General features: G+C 35.7%; 1 protein-coding gene across 1 annotated transcript in view; it reads left to right on the top strand.

Annotated features, from left to right (window-relative positions):
• Window positions 1-20375, top strand: part of CPS1 (carbamoyl-phosphate synthase 1) — a 136497-nt gene that overhangs the window by 7437 nt on the left and 108685 nt on the right. The window contains exon 2 of the mRNA XM_039249986.1: window positions 6209-6355. Coding sequence (XP_039105917.1) covers window positions 6230-6355 — 126 coding nt within the window. The 5' untranslated portion in view covers window positions 6209-6229. The remainder of the gene's footprint in view (window positions 1-6208; window positions 6356-20375) is intronic.

Genomic DNA, 20375 nt, shown 5'->3' with positions numbered 1-20375 from the left:
CGGTTAAAGTGTCCGACTTTCACTTAGGTCATGATCTCGCGGTTCGTGGGTTCGAGCCCCGTGACGGGCTCTGTGCTGACTGCCAGCTCGGAGCCTGGAGCCTGTTTCAGTCTGACTCCCTCTCTCTCTGGCCCTCCCCTGCTCGCGCTGTCTCTCTCTCTCTCTCTCTCCTAGAAATAAATAAAACAAAACAAAAAAAAAAAAAAGAAAGAAAGTGTCCCTATCTTTACTTGTGACGGTGTTCCTGGTTATTTTGGCTAATAAAAATCAGAATTAAAACATAATAATAATTTCTTTCCTTTATATTCTACTTTCTGGCATCATTGCTCAATCACAAAATAGAACTTTCCCTTTTGGGGGGTGTTATTTCATCTTATTTTATTCTGAATTTGTTTACTTTGCAGACATACTTTGACTTTTGCTTTAAATTTCTCTCTTCAACACAGCATTTTGTAGAATTCTTAATTGACGGTTCTTTCCCCCTATTCCTGAACATCCTTATTTCCTCTTATATTCATGGATATAATTTTGTTTCTGCTTAAATAATCCTAATTGATCTGGTAGGAACTCAGTACATAGGAATCCATTCATTTACTCAATCATTTTTCCAGAAGTACCTCCTGCATGCTTGTTTTTTTAAAAACTTTCTGACAGATGCATCATTTTCTTAGAATTGCTTTTGATTCATTACCTAGCAAGACACACTTCAAGACAGCAATAGGCAGTTTCTGTACTTTTAAAGAAAGAATTAATAACACCATTATTTTCTATATGTTCTAAAACTTTAGGCCTTTGTTCTTGAGAATGAGCTGGGTCTCTTTTTTTTTTTCTTTTCAGTTTGTAGCAGATCTCCCCTTGTTTATGTCAATGGATCATCCAAATAAATGAAGACAATCTTTGAAATTAGTACAGACACTATTACAGGCTGTCAATCACTGCTACTTTCTGTTTACTCTTAAGAAGTTTTCCTGATCATTGATGTGAATGAATTTATTAATGGGAACAAAAAAAAAAGGTAAAAAGGAAGAAATAGTATTTGTAAAAAGCACATGGAAGTTTTTGACCTCACTCATAATTTAAAATTAAAATGAAAGCAAAATAACCATTTTCTGTCCTTAGATGAGCATGTAAAACATAATGCCTATTGTTGGCAGAGTGTATTGAGAGGGACACTCATATACTACAATCATATGTAGATGGGTACACTCTCTTTGGAGAGAAATTCAGCAATATTGATAAAAAGTAGCAATATTGATATGCCTTGTAGCAACAATAGAGGCAGTGAAAATCAAATATTTTATACCTCTCTCAATTAAGGTTGTTTTTTTAAACAAGGTTGTTTTTTTAAGGTTGTTATTTATTTATTTTGAGAGAGAAAGAGAGCATGAGCAGGGGAGGGGCACAGAGAGAAGGAGAGAGAGATAGGATCTCAAGCAAGCTTCAGGCTGTCGCCACAGAGCGCAGTGCTGGGCTTGAACTTATGCGAGATCATGACCTGAGCCAAAACAAAGAGTGGGACCCTTAACTGATAGAGCCACTCAGGCACCCCTCAATTAAAGTTTTAATTTTTTTTTACATTTATTCATTTTTTTTCTTTAATTTTTTTTATAGTTTATTTTTGAGAAGAGAGACAGAGCATGAGTCGGGGAGGGGCAGAGAGAGAGGGAGACACAGAATCCAAAACAGGCTCCAGGCTGTGAGCGGTCAGCACAGAGCCTGATGCGGGGCTCGAACCCACCAACCGAGAGATCTGACCTGAGCTGAAGTTAGAAGCTTAACTGACTGAGCCATCCAGTCGCCCCACATTTATTCATTTTTGAGAGAGAGAGTGTGAGTGGGGGAGGGGCAGAGAGAGAGTAGACAGAATCCGAAGCAGGCTCCAGGCTCCAAGCTGTCAGCACCAAACCTGACTTGGGGTTCCAACTCACGAGCCATGAGATCACAACCTGAGCCGAAGTCGGCCGCTTAACAGAGTGAGCCACCCAGGTGCCCCTCAATTAAGGTTTTAAACCTAAAAGAAAATGTAATAACATCAAACATATTCTTGATATAATATTACCTCACAACAGCATAATGCAAGTTTTTCACAGCTTTAAAACTATGACCAGTACCTAGTAATGAATGTTGGAAGAAGGTACACTAAAATGTTTACGGAACATATGTTTGGGGAATGAGCTATTATCTACTTTTTCATATTCAAAAAATTTTAAAAATATTAAATGAAAATAAATATCACTTAGTACTTGATATAATGCCATGTTCAATACCGGATATCTCCATGACAACTTTATCAAATTAAGTGCTCTTAAGGATTTGGAAGCCTGAATGCTTCCATTCCTCTTAAGAAAGGATAAATAATTATACTAGTTAATGATACTTTGCTCTCTCTCTTCCCTCTCCTTTCCATTCTTCTCTCTCTCTTTCTGTCTCTCTCTCTCTCTATGGCATTTTCCAATTTATAGAAGAAATAAAATACTTTCTCAGAATTAGATAAAAATGTTCAAGTATTAAAATATAACAAAATCAAGAAATGTTTTGTTTTTAATAATTTTTATTTTTTATATGAAATTGTGCAGGAGAGAGTAGCCCAGAGGTATAAACAGTGATAGCTATGATGAATGTATCAATAGAGAAGATGGGCTAAATTTATACAAAAAAATTTTCTTTACTGAGTGAGTAACTCCTAAGATTAGAGGATTTGTATCCTAGCTCATCCAACATCTATTTCAACTGCACAGATTTCCCCAGGCTGCTGTGTGTTCATGCAGGCATACCTGTCATCCCGCTTAGTTATGTGCAGACAGTTTACGTGAAGCGAGGGCCATGTAAATGCTATGGAAGACAAAAAAAAAACCATTCCAACCTGAAAAACACATTCTTTTGAAATGCTTTGAAAAAATGTCTTTCATAAAAGTATAATATTTCCCTAAATTTTTTATCTCTGGCTTTAATGTTTGCTACCAGTCACCTCTTATCATCTCACTCCTTTGATCTATCCTGATGTAAACTCCCTGACTAACAATCTTATTTCTTTTTCAGTTTGGCTGTAGATTTCAGTCTGTCTTGAACACCCAAACATGAAATTACTCGTCATTTTATTTTTTGGTCTTTCCAATTCCCAAGATGATTATGGAATCAGGATGGATGGATTTTCTTTTTCTTTTTTTTTTTTTTTAGTTTTTTAATGTTTATTTATTTTTGAGAGAGATAGAGACAGAGAATGACCTGGGGAGGGGCAGACAGAAAGGGAGACACAGAGTCTGAAGCAGGCTCCAGGATCTGAGCTGTCAGCACAGAACCCGATGCGGAGCTTGAACCCATGATCTGTGAGATTATGACCTGAGCTGAGGTTGGACGCTCAACCCACTGAGCCACCCAGGCACCCCAGGCTGGATGGATTTTCTAAGTCTCTAATTCAGAATAATTATCAAAATTTTCTAATCTTCTGACTTTTCTCTTTCATTTTGATAACTTGAAAGATGAACCATAGTCTACATTCGGGGCATTTTACTGACCCAAATGAAAGCCCGTAATCATTACAACTCTCAGACCTACATTTTTCTTTAGATTCCAGAGTCATGGAGTTATATCTTAAAGTTGTAGACATCTTTCTGGAGAACCATGTTTAGTTCATCAAGATTTTGGTTAACTGTTATAAAAGGTTGAGAAGCAACTTACTACTGTCTTTTCCTTGTTCAAATCTTGGAGTCCTCAGTACCCCAGCTGTCATATTCAATCAAAGTGCAGGGAAAGAAGGGAGAAAATATACTACAATGTTTAGTGCATGAGTATCTCTGGTTAATGAGACTATGAATGATTTAAATTTATTTTGCATTTAAAATTTTTTCCGGGGCACCTGGGTGGCTCAGTCGGTTAAGCGTCCGACTTTGGCTCAGGTCATGATCTCACGGTTCGTGGGTTCGAGCCCCGTGTCGGGCTCTGTGCTGACAGCTCAGAGCCTGGAGCCTGTTTCATATTCTGTGTCTTCCTCTATCTCTGACCCTCCCCTGCTCACGCTGTCTCTATCTCTCTCTCAAAAATAAATAAAACATTTAAAAAAAAATAAAATAAAATTTTTTCCATAATCAGTGTAAGTACATGTCATTTTTCTAATGAGAGAAAAATTTAAAAAATATATAACTATATATATATATAGTGAAGTGAGAGACAGACAAGAGGTGTCCAGATATATATATATATATATATATATGTGTGTGTGTGTGTGTGTGTGTGTGTATACAGGTGTGTTCATATATATGTATATACATACATATACATATACATACATATATGTACATATATGTGTGTATGTATATTTGTATATATATATGGTGAGATAGAGAGACAGATATACAGTCAAGGGGTGAGACTGAGGCCTAATTTAGAATGAGACTAAGCAAATAAGTACTGATTCTAAGTTCTCTGTACTGGAGTTGAGAGTTTTCCTTCTGCCAGTTTCAACCTCCTCTAATTAATTTTCCATGATCTTTCTTTCACACATATTTCATTTGTTCAAAACACTTCCATGACTACTGTGAACAGTATTTATGGATTAAGACCAACCATTTTAAGGCACACAAATTCTTCCATGTTTTGATTCCTGCTCACTTCCCTGCCCTGTACCTGCAGCTAAGCTTTTATCAGACTGTTTCAACTTTTTTTTCAAATACCATATGATTTTCATGAGTCTCTGCTGTTGCTCATGCCATCCCTACTGTTTTTTTATCCCTTTCATCTGTTTGGTGAACTCTTATGCATTCTTCAGGATAACATAGTTTAGGATCACATAGTCCCAGGCTTAAATTTTACTGGATTTTACACAAGGGAGTCTTTTCTTTCCTTTTCTTTCCTCTTCTCTTCTCTTCTCTTCTCTTCTCTTCTCTTCTCTTCTCTTCTCTTTCTTCCCTTCCCATTCTTCCCTTCCCATTCTTCCTTCCTTCCTTCCTTCCTTCCTTCCTTCCTTCCTCCATTGCATTTGGACATACTACTATAACATTATCTATTTTATTAATTACTTATGTACACTAGATTGAGAGTATTTTTTTTCAGTTTTCTATCACCAGAAGCCATGAAGTTCTTTGGCTTCAGAAAATGTTTATACAAAATCCATTAAGTAAGACAGAAGCCTGAACTTAAACTTTGTTTCTTATAAACAAACAAACAAACAAACAAAGTCATTCTCACTTCCCCAGTTCCAACACCCACCCTACATGTGTGCAGTTTACAATCTCTATGCCATTCTGGGTCATCTTTTCCAGTACGGGAGCACGTGGCAGGAGAGCTTTCATTTCTTGGCCTCCTTTGCAAAGACACAAAGAGATGATGTGACAGTGCTTCCTGATCCACACATGAATCAATTTTGACTTAGTTGAAGCACAAATGCTTAAGTTTTGAGAGTTTCATATGCAACATTTTAAAAACTGAAAAAAATCTTGGCCTAGGAGCAGTTCTTCTATGAAAATCCATGATTGCTCTTGTTTCAGACTCTATAAAAATCTTATAAATCTTAAGAGAGATATAGTCTACTTTGCTCTGCTTGTGTTTTACTTAATATCACCAACCATTTCTAAAATGCAAAATACAAAACAATGCAATAGTAAGAATGTAATATACTACTTTATTAACTCAAAAAAGAACAATCTACATTTATGCAGAAAGGTTTATTGTGTTGTCATTTTTACTAGATGTGGTTGCCTATCTCTCCTTTTTTCTAAGCAGAAAATGGCAATTCTTCAGGTTTCCTTGAGAATCCAAAATCGCTTTTGAGGCAAATTAGGCATCACATTTAACACCAGTAAAACCCTTTGATCTCTGGCATTATTAGAAAGTTATTGCTCTTTAGGGTGAGATTCCTAAGGTTATCCACTGTGTCTAGGTCATTCTATTCAGCTGCATAAGCAGTTCCTTTGATGGATGTCTGGTTTTCTACAACATTAGCATTATCTCAGCAGGAGAAGGTAGTGTTTGATGTTTTGCAATTTGTATTACACGGCCATGGAACATCTCTGGACATTACCTCAGGGGGCGGGGCTAAGAGAAGGAGGAGCAGTGGCTGAAGACATTTAATGACAGAATGAATGGAAATTCAAGGATTGATGTGCAGTCAGCCTTAAACACTGGACTGCACCCCCCATATTTCTTTCACATTAATTAGAAAAAATCTTCTAACATAATTCTCATAAATATATGTAATTTCATTTAATCTTAGTCACAAATCAACATCTTCAAAATGACGAGGATTTTGACAGTTTGCAAAGTGGTGAAGACCCTGAAAACTGGTTTTGGCTTTACCAATGTGCCTGCGCACCATCAATGGAAATGTTCAAGACCTGGCATCAGGCTTCTTTCTGTCAAGGTAACAGTCCCCTATTTCTTGTTTCTGATAAAATTGTATGGGGTGTAATTTATTTAGCCTGAGGCAAACGTGTCACTTAGGAAGCAAATACAGATTTGTGTGCAATTCTGAAGTGCTAATTTATTAATATTGGCTTTAATATTGAACCTTCTGGTTTAGTAAACGTTCATTTTCAGCTGCTCCGAGTAAAATTATGGCAATTTTCACCCAGCGTAAAGAAAGGTCACAATTCCTGTGAATATGTAGCACGTAAGCATTCTGCTTAGAAAGCAATCATTTTTAAAGGCAATAGGGCTCTGCCTGTGTCCAGACACTACTGCACACAATTTGGGTTCAAGCGTGAAGTTCCTTGTATATTCCTGAGCCACAGCATAGTAGGTAATGTGTTAAGTTAGTCTTTATTGGCTCACTGGAAAGTTTTTTCTTCTGACGTGTCATTTTTTAGGGAAAAAAATGTTGGAAGGATAATATCTACATAATTCTGGTATTTGTTAATCATGATATAGACATCATTCTATATCTTTGCTTTTTCCTTTTCCCTCTTAGCCCTTCTTTTAGAAGTCCAAATTTATTATTTTAATTTGCAGATTAAGACATGGAAGCAGTTAGCAGCTGATAATACTATCTCTCTGAATGTCTCTATAGCTAAGGAGCAGGTCCAGGAAGAGAACTTTAAGTGTTCTCCCCCACTTCATCCCCCACTGGATTATGAAATTCCTGTAGGAACTTCTGTTCCTTCCTATAATTTTATGAAGACATTTATTACCAGAGAATTCTGAAATTACTCTATGGGAACTTTGCCAATGAAAATCATTTTTTAGAGAATATAAAGTTTAAGCGATCACAGTAGCTTTAAATAGATTGCTTCTTTAGTAGTAAGAGCTATAAAAAGTGAAGTAGAAACAAAACAAAGCAAAACAAAACAACCTCTATCTGTTGAGGTAAAATAGGTTCTAATAGTTTTGAGTGTTCTGCTAATACTTTGCATGGTCCCTGGGTTGACTAAAAATCCTCCAAATGCTTCCTCAGCTTCTGCTGCTTAGATTGCTCCAGTCAGGATTGAACAGGATTTTAGCCCCAAGTGACATCTATAGGGCTAAACAGTGCCTGTAGATCCTTGTAACCTCTGGTGCCAGGATGGGGAAAGAATGGGAGTAACAGGAAAGGGAGAGGGAGACAGAAACAGAGGTGAGGAGTGAGGAGGGAGAGAGAAAGAAAGGAGAAAGAGAGAGGCAGAGAGAGAGAAGGAGAGAACACAGATCTCAGGAGAAAGTACCAGAAACTACCATTTTAAATTAAGAAATGCAGACATAACCATTTTGTTGGATTCTGTTTAATTGCAACAAGAGAGCCAGGAAGGAGGTATGTTCTAAACCATCATCAAAGAAGCAGTGACTAGATATTAACTCTGAGAGCAAATATTGGTTTTAGCTCAGTGTTAGTAATATCTCAAAGGTACTCATATATCACTGAAGAGAGAATGGATAGTAATGAAAATAATACTGTTTACAGTTACATATGTCTCCTAAGACTACAAAGTTGTGTCCCTTGAAATATCTTTTTCTTCTTTCATAAACAGGTAGGCAGGGATGGACGTATCTACATCAGACACCAGAAATGGAAAAATTGAACAACTTACTTAAAATGGCATAGATTAGAAGCCAATTCTCTGTGATCTTAATAAGTGCTCTATACACCCACAACTACAACCACAACAAAATTATTTAATTATGTGGATAGACTACAGTGAAAGTAGTTCTTCTAGTTCACGGTGGCAGATCTGTTTTAAAGGTCTGCCAAAGTTCACAGCTAAGAATGACAAATTTGTAGGAGGAATAAGCCATCATTTCATGATGTAAAAGTCATTACTCACACTCAGTCATTACTGGCCAGAGTTTTGGAGGAAAGCCAGGCATGAAAAATAGAAGTTCTTGAACTTCACGATACTGAATTAAAATTCTTTTCAGCAGTCCAACAGGGCTTGTGTTTTATTCACTTATTTTGAAACAGTCCTCTACCTAGTTTTCCTCCTGTCTTCTGTTTTAAAACTCAACTCTCTTTAAAAAAAAGTATATCCAGGGGTGCCTGGGTGGCTTAGTCAATTGAGCGTCCAACTTCAGTTCAGGTCATAATCTCACAGTTCATGAGTTTGAGCCCCACATCCGGCTCTGCACTCATAGCATGGAGCCTGCTTGGAATCCTTACTCTCCCTCTCTGTCTGCCCCTCTCCCTCTCATCCTCTCCCTGTCTCTTTCTCTCAAAAATAAATAAACATTAAAAAAAACATTATATCCAACTTTACTCTTTTTAGATGGATATCATATTTTAAAGATGGTAAAACTTTTTAGGACAAAGTTACATAATAGTCAGTGAAGGCCAGTGAGAATAGTCACTAAAAGTTGGTGGTAATATAGTTAGTTATAGCTAGTAAATGAATGGTAGAAGACACCCTGTGGTCAGATCTACAAGCATTGCCCTATAAATTGGTTGCCTTTTCAAAGGTTGTTGTAGAGGTCACTTCTCTCATTGGTAACAGAGTGGGTTTGACGACAGCAGTGATGCACTTGTACTTTTATGTGGCCCTTCCTTGCGTATTTGTTTGTGGCCAATATTTACAAAGTGTACCTTGCAAATAGACATAGTTTTCTTTCACTTAGAGGGAAGAAGAAAGAATTTCAAGGTGCTGTAAGTTTAAAGGAATTAGATATCAAGGACATACATGATCAACAGCCGTATCATATAGTAGTTTCAGAGACCATAATCTTTTTCTATTAGAATTGGAAATGTTAAGTGCTCCTTATTTACATTCAGTCTGTTGTAGCTGTGCTGTAGAAAACACACCAGATGGGGAATGAAAAGATCTGGATTCTAACCCTTCTTGTCCATTTATAAATGCTCTGAACGTGGTCAATTCACGTATCTTCTTTGAGCCCAAATTTTGTTATCTGTAGTGTAGAAACGCTTCTTGACTTACTCAAAAGATTATGTGACCATCACACATGATCAGTGCTTAAAAATCTAAAGAATACCATAAAAGTAAACCTTGGATGCTCGAATAAATTCTGTCCTCTATATTTTAGTAGAAAGGCTTAGTAGACAGATTAGAGTTGCCTCATAGTTTTCATGGACTACAAATTATTACAATGACAAGATGTCGATTAAAATATTCAAATATTTATAATTATGATTTTTTTCACCTTTGTGTTAATATTAAAGGTATCTCTAGGAAGATATTGCTTATAGTAAATTAGACCAAGACTATGAAGCAAATAATCTTTTTTCACTATTTTGAATTCAATTCCAAAAGTCAGGATGTACATTCTAATATCCTATTTAAAGCTTCTATCCTGGGAGTATAAATAGGAAGAATAATAAGTGGAAATAAATGGATGGTAAGCAGATAGTCTCTGATTTCAAGAAACTTATAAATTAAAGAATTCTGAATTCACAAGTCTTGGAATGTTACCAAGACTAAATAGTTTTATTTTTACTTGCAAATGAATTTGGAAATCAAATGTATTAAATTGAAAAGGTTAAGTTTCCCATGAATAGAGAAAGGTTTAATAGGTACTACTTCTAACATTAATCCACTTGTTTTTAAAAATAGTGACCTGTGTTACAATTAAGCCAGGAACCTAACAGTCCAAGTGTCCTTCTCTTTGGTATTTCAGATACAATTGAACCCTAGGAGTCATTATTCCTTTTGAATGGTTTTCATTTTGTAAGATTTTATATTCTGATTCCAACATGAAACTACCTATTTAGCTCAATCTTGAGGAGCTATTGTCATTTGATTAGAAATTGGCAACTACAAAAAGCCCTACAATTAGAATCATTTAGCTATATTGTAGTAGCTTTAAAGACATTCCCAGCAAGTAGAGTTTGTTATTATACTGGAGCCTCTTTGTACATATTAGAGATGGGGGTAGGGGTAGGGTTTTCGTACACTTTCAAGAATAGCTATTATATTAGACTTTTACTACATACAGATATGTTTTAGGGCTGTATTTCATCCATGATGATACAAATTTTTGAAATAATAGAGTATGTTTCAATCCCAGATGAATAATTGAAGAATTAGTCTGGGTGATAAACAACTTTATATATTTTAGGTGGATAATATTTCTTTAATTAGAAGATAGCCTCCCTTCGAAACATTTTTGTTTACGTACTCTACTTTTTATATCCATTCCACCCCCCAACCGACTTCTTTCTAAAGTATAGACTCTTTTGTTGGTCATCAATAATGCCTTGTCATTTTGAGCTGCTTGCTATAAAACTGTTGAAAAAGCTAAAGCCAAACAGGACCTAGGTGAGGGTAGGGAAAGTGAGATACCAAAGTTGCACCATTGAAGGAGGCCATCACTAGCAGGGCCATGGTGTGCCTCCTTCCATGTTACATGATAGACACCTCATTTACTTATTTACATCCCACACCTGGGTAGGAAGCTAAGAAATCTCGTGGGGGAAGTACCTGTAGGAATGGCACCAGTCTTGGCCTCCTGCTTCCTTCTTTGGCTGATGAACACTTGAGTTTCCACCTGACCATGCTTAACAGAATTACTGATGGTATAGAAGTGAATTTAGGTTCTATTATTGTGGAAACAGAGAACATTCTTTTGCCCTCCCATCTTCATTAAACCTTCTTCATGTTTCTGACTTGTACCAAAAGCTGAGGGTTTAGTAGAGTTTTCAATATCTCCTAAGCAGTGATCATGCCAGAGCCCACTTCAAGACTTCAGGAGTTTGCTTTGCAAGACTGAATGTCCTTGTTTGACTAGTATTTTCTAAGGTATTTATAGTGATGGAGGATTGGAAGAAAGCTATAAGAGCCAGCATCCAACTTGGTTTTGGACTCCTCAGCCCTAGTGACTTCTGGTTTACACCTGATTTTCTTCATTTGGTCTAAATGAATTCAACTCATAAAAATATTTTTAAGACCATTTGTTCTTTTTCTTTTTTTTGTGAACTTACTAAATGCCACGTATCAGTCTTTTATATTTCACAGGGAGATGATTGGCTAACGTGAAGTTCTAACTTCAATCAATAGGGTGGATGTAGCGCTAAGAAATTTACTAAGTTTCATCTATGATTTAGAACTAAATGTAAAAGCATATTAATGTATTACCATAAAATAAAAATTAGCTTACTATATTGGAAATCTCTTCCAGATTCAGAACAATTTTACCACATAAAAGATGCTCATTAAGGTACTTGTTAATAAACCTACATTTAATGAACACATTTTGTAATGGAATTTTTCTAAATGCTATACTTTATTTAAAATGAAAAATATAATTAGAATAAAAATTACTTTTGAATCCGACTCATTTGTTTACAAATGTCCAGAACAGAGAAGTATTCAAGTAAATTAACCTTGTGATTTCCCCTCACCCCCCCCAACATTGGCGTATGTTTACCCAAAGGCAGATAACCTAATATTAACTTAGGATGTTGTAAGACTTAATTGATTACCACTGTTACAGTACTTTTAATTGTTGAAGTGGTAGGCATTATAACTGCAGAGAAACCTCATTAAATATTCCACACATAGAAATTGTGCCTTAATTCTGAATTTTAAGTATCTGCATTTTGATAGTACAACTCTAAGAATGAAAAATAAGATTTAATTTACCAATAAAGAACACTTTAAGATTTCAACTTTTATCATATTATCTATGCAATAATAAACTGAAATAAATTCTGGTTTTAAGCTTCTTCCTTTCCCAAGCTTGGTTCAGATTCATTTTATTTCTTGAGAGGATGAGTATCAATGTAAAATAATAGCTAAGAAACATCAGGTGAGCCAGAAATCAACTATGTGATATGGCTCTAGGCCTTGGTGAAAATGGAAATAAACACATGGAGCTTCTACTTTTTTTGACACACAAATAATTTACATAGTCAAATGATTTAAAAGCAATACAGTCAGATTCCCAGAGTAAATCATTTTCATTTCTACTACTAGCTTAAGGGGATTATTGCAGCTATAATGTTTTATATTCAAAATTTTTATGGAACTTATTGCTAAATTAGCTTGAGGCTTTACATCCAGAATATTCTACTGGTAAGTTTTCACACCCAGGAGAAGAAATAATGTAGTTATTCCCATTTCAAGTTATTACCAAAAATGTAGCTGGAGTTAACACAAGGATACATGGATGTCTAGTTCTGTACATCAAGTGAAATACACCTGTAGAAACTATGGTTAGAATTTTAATTAGGCCCAAACACCATATGGAGTTTTTAAATTTGCCATTTTGTTTACTGAACTTACATACCTAAAGCCATAGTTAGTTGTTTAACTTGGCTTTGGACTGATGTAAATCACATGTCCTGCTGTAATGTTATGGCTTACTCAAGAGCCCATTTATATACTGTACTTATACTTTTCAACATAAAATGAAATATATCTATTTTTTTTCCTTTTTTTCTCCTTTTTTGGTTGCATTTTGAGAACAGATTGTTTAAATAAAGAATTAGTAAGGATTCTGGCTTTATATGGTCATCAATAATTCTACCAATAACTCTACAAATAGGGCAATGCCATTTATAGTTGACATATTTCTTCCACTTCAGCCAAAGTATTGTCATGTATTGTAATGAAACATGTTGTTTTTCAATTTTCAATTTTTTTTCTCATACAGCCCTGTAAGCTTCACATATGCAGAAACCGCTAATGTGATAGGTGTTTGCGATTAGCAATTTTAGACTTCAAGAAAAGTCTCATTTTGACTTGTTTCCATTGTCTCAAACTAATAGGTTCAAAGAAAAATGCTTCAAAGTAAAGGACCAATATCTTCAAAGTTAGCCCGGAATGATTACAGAACAATAACTGGATGACTTTTAATAACATAATACTGAATGCAAAGGAAAAGCCTAAAAACAACAATGAACACTGGGCTCTTATAAACTTTTATAGGTTAAGTTATAAATTATGCTTGAATTTTGACTCTTACTTCCTATGCCTTCACCCTCTAAATCAGGTGAGCATAGCACTAGGGACATATTTTCAAAGCTTTTTAAAGGAGAATTTAGCTGTGTGACTTGCATTAATAGTTGTTGCGTTGTTCTTATCCTGGGAAACACTTTGAATCATCTACCCTTTTATTTATTTATTTATTTATTTATGTATTTATGTATTTATGTTTTTTATTCATTTCTGAGAGAGAGATAGAGACAGAAGGGACAGGGGAGGGTCAGAGAGAGAGGGAGACACAGAATCTGAAACAGGCTCCAGGCTCTGAGCTAGCCGTCAGCACAGAGCCCGATGCAGGGCTTGAACCCACAACCGTGAGATCATGACCTGAGCCTAAGTTGGATGCTTAACCAACTGAGCCACCCAGGCACTCCTCATCTACCCTTTTAAACCTGATTTCAAACAAAGAGTATTAGGATATACAATTTTGGTCATCTTACTAGGGAATGAAAATAGATTCATAAATGTAGATTTAAAATGAATTTTAATTTTAAGGAAAAAAATCAAAAGCCCTAAAAGAGACGAGACAAAAATGTCAGATCTGCTTACAGTATCATATATTTGAGATCATTAAAGAACATTTTATGACATGATAAAGCAACAATATCAACTTCCTTGGCAGACAAGCCAACAACTAGAGAATTTGTCGGAATTTCTACTTATATGCAAGCTCCCTCACAAAAATGTATTTTCATCAGAAATTACCTACAATTTGTGAAAGAATCCTCAGGTTTCATAAATATCAGAAAGTATGACACTCAAAGATTGTGCAGTTTCTTAAAAGTTCCATCTAAAAAGTAATATAAGAATAAGTATCATGTAGAAATTTATGTAATTCAGGGGCACTTGGGTGGCTCAGTTGGTTAAGCGTCCAGCTTTTGATTTCAGCTTAGGTTATGATCTCACTGTTACATGGAATCGAGCCCTGTGTAGGACTCTGTGCTGACAATGCAGAGTCTGCTTGGGATTCTCTCTCTCCCTCTTTCTCTACCCCTCCACTACTCACACTGGCTTTCTATCTTTCTCTCAAAATAAATAATTCAACTTTAAAAAAGGGATTTATGTAATTTAATTTAATTTAGAGAAAAATACAATTGTAAAATAAGAGATTAAAATGGGGCAATTACATGTGTACAGGAAAATTCCATTTTAGCGTATTGAAATATTATATGTGGGAAAGTCTACACTCTTATGGATGTTCCTCCTATATATTCTCAGACAAAAGTAATATTTAGTATTAATTGGAAATGGGGACTACTAATTTCAAAAATCATATAAATCAAAATCATATAAAGTCACAAGGACACACAATTTTGGCTACTTATTTTATAATCCAACTGGCTCCTAGAACCACAATATCTATATGTTCCACACTAAAAGAAATCAAACTAGGAGTATGAACTAGTTTTAATGCATATTTCTTGCTATCCTCATTGGCTACAAACCCTTTGTCAGGGTGGGGCTTATTTATGTGTTTTGTAAACACAATTACATGGATAGAAAAAATATAATTTTGAAGAGGTGGAGATAATGTTATTAATTGCAGACACATTTTAAACATTGGTTCAAGGTTAATCAAGAGATCTTTAGAAGGTAGAGGGAAGTGTGTGTGCGTGTATATGTATGTGTGTATGAATTTTTCTTTAGGCAGCTGCATGCTGAACTTGTGCTTAGTGGTCCCCCAAAAGTGAATGTCTAGCCCTGGACATTGAGCAACTTAGGGGTACCATTAGCCTTGGCCTAAGAATCTTGACTGACCTTTAAGTGCTATGTCAAATTCGCTTGAAATCAGGGCTAATTCTTACATTTTAGAGATACATGAAGAAAGGAAATCTTTCAGGTGTCTCGCAGTGTTTCATATGCATCTAGTAGTTTCTGGGTTAGAACCCCCATAAAAAGTCAATCTTTATTTCTTGAGACTCCCGAAAGTCTTTGAATTCTTATCCAGACTCATTTGGCTTAAGTGTCCATAATAAGTTAGATTCTCCAGAAGCAGACACTGAAATGGCATTTAGGGAGCCAGATATTTGTTAGGGGAAAGAGTTGGGCAGAGAAGTAAACTGTAATGCAGGTTTGACAAAGCCTAGGTCAACCTGACAGAAAGCTCTTGCCCATCAGAGTTTCCTGTGTTGAGCCTTGGCCTTCAAATCCCTGGCTGGCTCAGTGGCCAGTGTGGGCATGGTGCTGTCCATGTAGGGCATGTGGCAAAGCAGCTGTCTGTAGCTCAGGTAGACGCTGAAGGATATGACTGCTGACAACTACCCACTGACCTCACTTCTTGCAGCAAGTCAGCATGTCCTTCATGAAGGGGGACTGAGACCTGCATTTCCGTGTTTACAGCATGTATAGTCCTAACAGTCTTGAGAGCTTGAGAACTCAAGGGCCTGGAATTCAGTGTGAAAAGTTCTCAAAGCATTTTGGTTCTCCTGCGATTATAACCTGACATTTGACATTGACTTGACATTTCACTTTGACAATTTACAGATCTACAATTTACAATTCTTGGTTGGCCTGGGTATGTTGTGGTTTATCCATGGCAGTTTTGAAAGAAAGCTCCTGTAAATAAATTTAAGTGAGTTTATAATTGAGTTGCTTTTTATCCCCATTTAAAACGATTGGAGAGAAGAAATGGAAGCAAGCTCAGGAAGCGAAAAAAGGGTAATGCATAACTCAGTTTAAGCTGAAATTTTCTACTTGGCTCTAAGCGGAGGGATATGATAAAGTGGTAGAAGGTTGTTGATTACAAAACACACTGATTATGTTCAGAAACCACTGCTTTTCCATTTATCAGTGGAATGATCTTGATACCTTCAAGCCTCAGTTAGCTCTACTGTAAAACGGAGATTTTAACATTACCTACCTCGCTGTTTTCTGTGAGGATTAGATAAGAAAATACATTGATAGCTTTAGAAATAGTGCCTAACACATGTTAAAACTATTATTAATAAGGCCTTAGGGAGAGGGTCAAGGTGGAGTTCTCAGTGGGGTCAATGTGCTTCCAAATCCTATTTTTCCAACATAGCTTCATAATTCTATTTGAAATAAGATACCTTTCTCAGAACACTAAACATTTATCATTAAGTCTATATACATGACTTATTTGTGCAATTGCATGTATACTTTAATAAGCATAGGTAACTATATATTCCATCAGTTTATGCCTTAACAGATTCTCATTATAGCAGAGCCAAAAGATAGAAACAGGTTGACCTACTTCTATAAGGCATGCTTATGACATGTTAATGCTTTATTTTTTAAAATATAAGGATTATTCCAGAATTAAAATAGAACAAAACAAAATGGGAGATACTTTAACATATGGACTCAAAGTAGAGAAAAATTGAAGTATATGTGTCATCTTTAGTTATTATTCTCAAAATTAGTTAACATCTTTATTGAGTGCCAAGTATGTACCAGCACTAAAGATAACCTCTGCAATAATATCAATAAAAATATGGCAGCCTCAGTATTTTTCAGAAGTGTATAAAAACAGACTGATTATTAGTTATAAACTATTTGAGGATTTGGTATAGAAATGTAATATTATGAAGCTGCATTAGTGAATTAAATGAATTTGCTAATGACATATAGTAAAAATTTGACAAGCATTTTAAGTGAAAAGTAAAGGGAAAAAGGAGAATAATTGGGCTGTGTATACTGTATCTATTTTATTCCTTTTCCCCAGTGATGGAGGAGTAGATATATTTCAACACAAGATTAATATTAATAATGGAAGCAACCCATTAGGAAGCCAAAAAAATGAAGATTAGAACCTATCTTCTAGAATCTTCTGAAGACATTAGCTGTATGACACACCTCATTTGTATTGAAACCTAAAGATGTTTATGAGACAAGGATTGCTGTCAAATCCTAACTCATTCTTTGCTTTTGTCTTCCATCTTTTAGCATGAACTATACCTATGTGAGACATCTGTCTTTCTTTCAAGTAAAAATAAATAAGCAAACAAGACCCAGTAGCCAGTGGGCATCAAAGAACTGTTTTGAAAATTCATGATATCAGCATGAGAACAACATCCTAACATCACACGATAGCCCATATTTCTGTGCATTCACCAAGTCTGTAGTGGCTACCTTATTGTGTGATCAATGGTGGGCTGTTTCTATGAGGATATAAAATTGACTTAGGCACTGTATTTTCTGTCCTAGAAGTCATGATCTGGCAGGGTAGAAGAGTAACTTAAGCAACTGAAGCAGAAGGTAACACACAAACAGTACATATGCATACAATGAGAGCACAGGAACGTCAGTGGTTAATTCTGACTTGGATCTTTGAGGGTGTATCATGAGCAAGACTAGGAAGGATAACAGGCACGTAAACAGGCAGAGAGGAAGATATCTATGCATAAAGGTCTAGAGATGCGGGAAGTCTAAGGGATTGCATATAGAGAATGGGCCAGGTGAGGGGATTTAATGTCAATTGGGGAATTTGAAGATTAGTGCTATGCAATAGACGTTTACAAAAGATAGCCTTAACGGCACTGCAAAAGACAGGTAGAAGCAGGCAGAGTTTGAAGGCGGGGGGAACAATTGAGAGGTAATAGTAAATAATGACAGGGATTTTCTCTTGGGTGTTGACAAAGTATGATGTAACGTGGAATTAATTCCAGAAGCAAATAAATGACTATCTATGAGCTATTAATAGTCATTTTGAATGACTTGATACTATGTGATGATGTGGACCTATTTTATTATTTTTGTAGTTAGAGTGACTAACATGAGATCCATCCTCTTAACAATTTTTTTTAACGTTATTTATTTATTTTGAGAGAGAAAGTGCTAACAGGGAAGGGGAAGAGAAAGAGGGAGAGAGAGAATCCTAAGCAGTCTCCTCACTGTCAGGGCAGAGCCCAATGCAGGGCTAGATCTCACAACCGTGAGCCAAAATCAAGAGTCAGACAGTTAGCTGACTGAGCCACCCAGGCGCCCCTTAACACACTTTTAACTGTACAATACAGTTTTAGGGCTAATGTACGGAAGATCATTAAAACATTCATCTTAAACATTTAAGACTTCGTATCTGTTGAATAGTAACTCCCATTTCCCTCTTCCTCCAGCCCCTGAAATTCTGATTCTTTGAGGTTGACCATTTCAGATATCTTTGTATAGGTGGAATCATTCAGTATTTGTCTTTCTGTGACTGGCTTATTTCACTAAACATACTGTTCTCCAGGTCCATCCATGTTACCATTTTTGATAGGATTTCCTTCCTTTTTTAAAGATGAGTAATATTTCCTTGTACGTACATGCTACATTTTCTTTAGCTACTCATCTGTTAATGCATATTTAGGTTTCTTCCATATCTTGGCCACTGCAAATAGTGCTGCAATGAACATGAAGTGCTAATATCTCTTTGGGATCCTGATATCAATTCTTTGGGTAAATATCCTGAAATAGGATTGCTGGATTATATAGTAGACCAGTTTGAATTTTTTGGAAAAATGTCCACACTATTTTGCATAGTGGCTGCATCATTCTGTATTCCAATTAACAGCAGAATTAATTTTAATTGCAGTAGTAATTATTTAAGTAAGTTTATTATCTAGCCTGTAGGACCAGATGTGATTTGAAAGTTGTTACTCCCAAGGGACATTAGGAAAAGATGCCAAAGAGAGAGACACTGAATCTCCAACATTTTACTATTAGATAATATCTTTGGATCTGAAAGATTTGTCAAATCAACCATTACTAGAAAGATATTGAATTAGAAATCTACATTTTATAAAAGAGTTCAACAAAAAATAAGACACATGAAATAAGAATTCACAATGCGAATTAAAGTAAAAGCATACCAAGTATATGTTTTCAGTATTAAAATGAATAATTTTCAGTATTAAAGGAAATAATGGGAAGATGGTGTGGAAGGGAATGTATATTTTTTCTGTTTTAGCTGAATTTATTATTTAATCATTTAGTGGTACTCTCCTAAACAGCTAGAAGATTATCTGACTAGAGTAATTTTACTGAAGTGTGAATAAAGCTTAATTATGATTTAATGGCTTTATAAAGAGGAATTGCTATACCCACTTACATCTCTAGTTAGTAGAATATGGAAGAGAAACTACTATGAAAGCAGGTGTTCTTTATTCCTTTAACTAGTCTCCCAGGAAATAAATCACATGGAATTAAAGACAGCTGTACATTGCCTATCACTTCTTACCTTTGTGAGCAGTGCCTAAAGAGGAATAGTTAAGATATGACTGGAGCAAAGCAGGAGTGAGATTTGCAAGCCGATTATGTTCCAGAAAAACAAAAATACAATTATGTGCATCTTTGCCACCTGTTAGCTTTTCTTTCTTTCTTTCTTTCTTTCTTTCTTTCTTTCATTTGACCAATCAGTATTTGCTAGATATTTACTACTGGTAAGGTTTTAGGGGTGATAATGGTATCTTCTCTTCAACCTCTATATTTAGAATCAATGCAGAAATAAGACACAGTATTCTAACAAATAGCAATCTGAATATCAGCTTTATTACTGTTAAAGCTGTGTAGAAAACAGGGCTTAGATCTGTAACCAAATAGACTTCCCAAGCCTCCTAGTCCCTGAACCAAATGTATTCACTCACAGCTACAGCTCTACTACTTTGATGTACAACTGAGAACAGATTTATTTGAGAAGAAACTTAAGAAGGGCTGAGCAAGTCTTGCTTAGTTCCATTTCCCAAAGTTATCAATCATTCCTTCTAATTCTCCCTTTTAGATTGGGGGTTAAATGACTTTTCTAAAGTCTCTGAAAGTTAACTTCATGGGCCAAGGTATGAATTCAGAGATGTATAAAATGGTTTCTCCAATCATCTACTTTGTGCCAGACATTGTATTATGTGCTGGTGATTGCTGTGTTGGACAGACAATGTAGGCACTCTATCCTTAATGTTGTCTGGGTTGCCTATAATCTTATTGGAGAAATTAGTCATATACTTGGATATGAGGCAGTAAATTTTAAGTGCCAATTTTTGTTTAGCCTTAATTTGGGAAGGGACTAGTCTTCCGTTGCTTGTTTGGTTAACGCACAAAGATGATCAA

This window comes from Hyaena hyaena, unplaced genomic scaffold (assembly GCF_003009895.1).
Source record: "Hyaena hyaena isolate Hyena2069 unplaced genomic scaffold, ASM300989v1 scaffold_353, whole genome shotgun sequence".
In the NCBI taxonomy this organism is placed as follows: Eukaryota; Metazoa; Chordata; class Mammalia; order Carnivora; family Hyaenidae; genus Hyaena; species Hyaena hyaena.
Note: the sequence above shows the minus strand (reverse complement) of the source record. Positions and strands in the feature narration are given on the sequence as shown.